Source organism: Orycteropus afer, unplaced genomic scaffold (assembly GCF_000298275.1).
Source record: "Orycteropus afer afer isolate SDZICR_OR568_19922 unplaced genomic scaffold, OryAfe1.0 scaffold00355, whole genome shotgun sequence".
Taxonomy (NCBI): Eukaryota; Metazoa; Chordata; class Mammalia; order Tubulidentata; family Orycteropodidae; genus Orycteropus; species Orycteropus afer.
Window position 1 is genome coordinate 1,192,317 of NW_006921942.1, and position 564 is coordinate 1,192,880.

At 45.2% G+C, this 564-nt stretch overlaps 1 protein-coding gene across 1 annotated transcript in view; it reads left to right on the forward strand.

Annotated features, from left to right (window-relative positions):
• Positions 1-312: 312 nt before the first annotated feature.
• The window catches only part of ZFP69 (ZFP69 zinc finger protein), an 11,102-nt gene continuing 10,850 nt past the window's right edge, over positions 313-564 (forward strand). Inside the window, exon 1 of the mRNA XM_007952700.2 lies at positions 313-346. Within this exon, the coding sequence (XP_007950891.2) occupies positions 313-346 (34 nt within the window). The remainder of the gene's footprint in view (positions 347-564) is intronic.

The following is a 564-nucleotide window of genomic DNA, read 5'->3' on the forward strand; positions in this document are numbered from 1 at the left end:
AGATGAGTGGGGACCTTCTTTAGTATTTCATTAATATTAATTGTAAGGTACAAAAGGCAGCGTGTATGCTATGTGCAGTTTTATAACTTCCAGCAGAAAATCAGCCAAACAATTCTTGAGGAGTACCCAGGAAAACTTTACTAAGATCTCTCAGTGTCTAGCCAGGGTCAGAACAACTTGCTAAACTCTGGCTGAAAAGGATCATATTTGATGTTCTAGGAACTGTTAACCTTCAAGGACATATCTGTGGACTTCACCCAGGAGGAGTGGGGGCAGCTAGCCCCCGCTCACCGCAATCTGTACCGAGAGGTGATGCTGGAGAACTATGGGAACCTGGTCTCAGTGGGTAAGAATGGGCTCTCCATACATCCTGAAATCTGTCCACTACAGGCGAGTCATTTCAAAATCATTAAGTGTTGTAGATTCTCTGGCCTTGGTTTCTGTATTAGTGATGTCTTATTCTTTTGGATCGGAAGGAAGGTTGGGCAATCCTACTTCCGTAGTAATACTGCCTCGGAAACCCAAGGAGGGGTCGCTATGAGTCGGGTTTGACTCGACGGCACA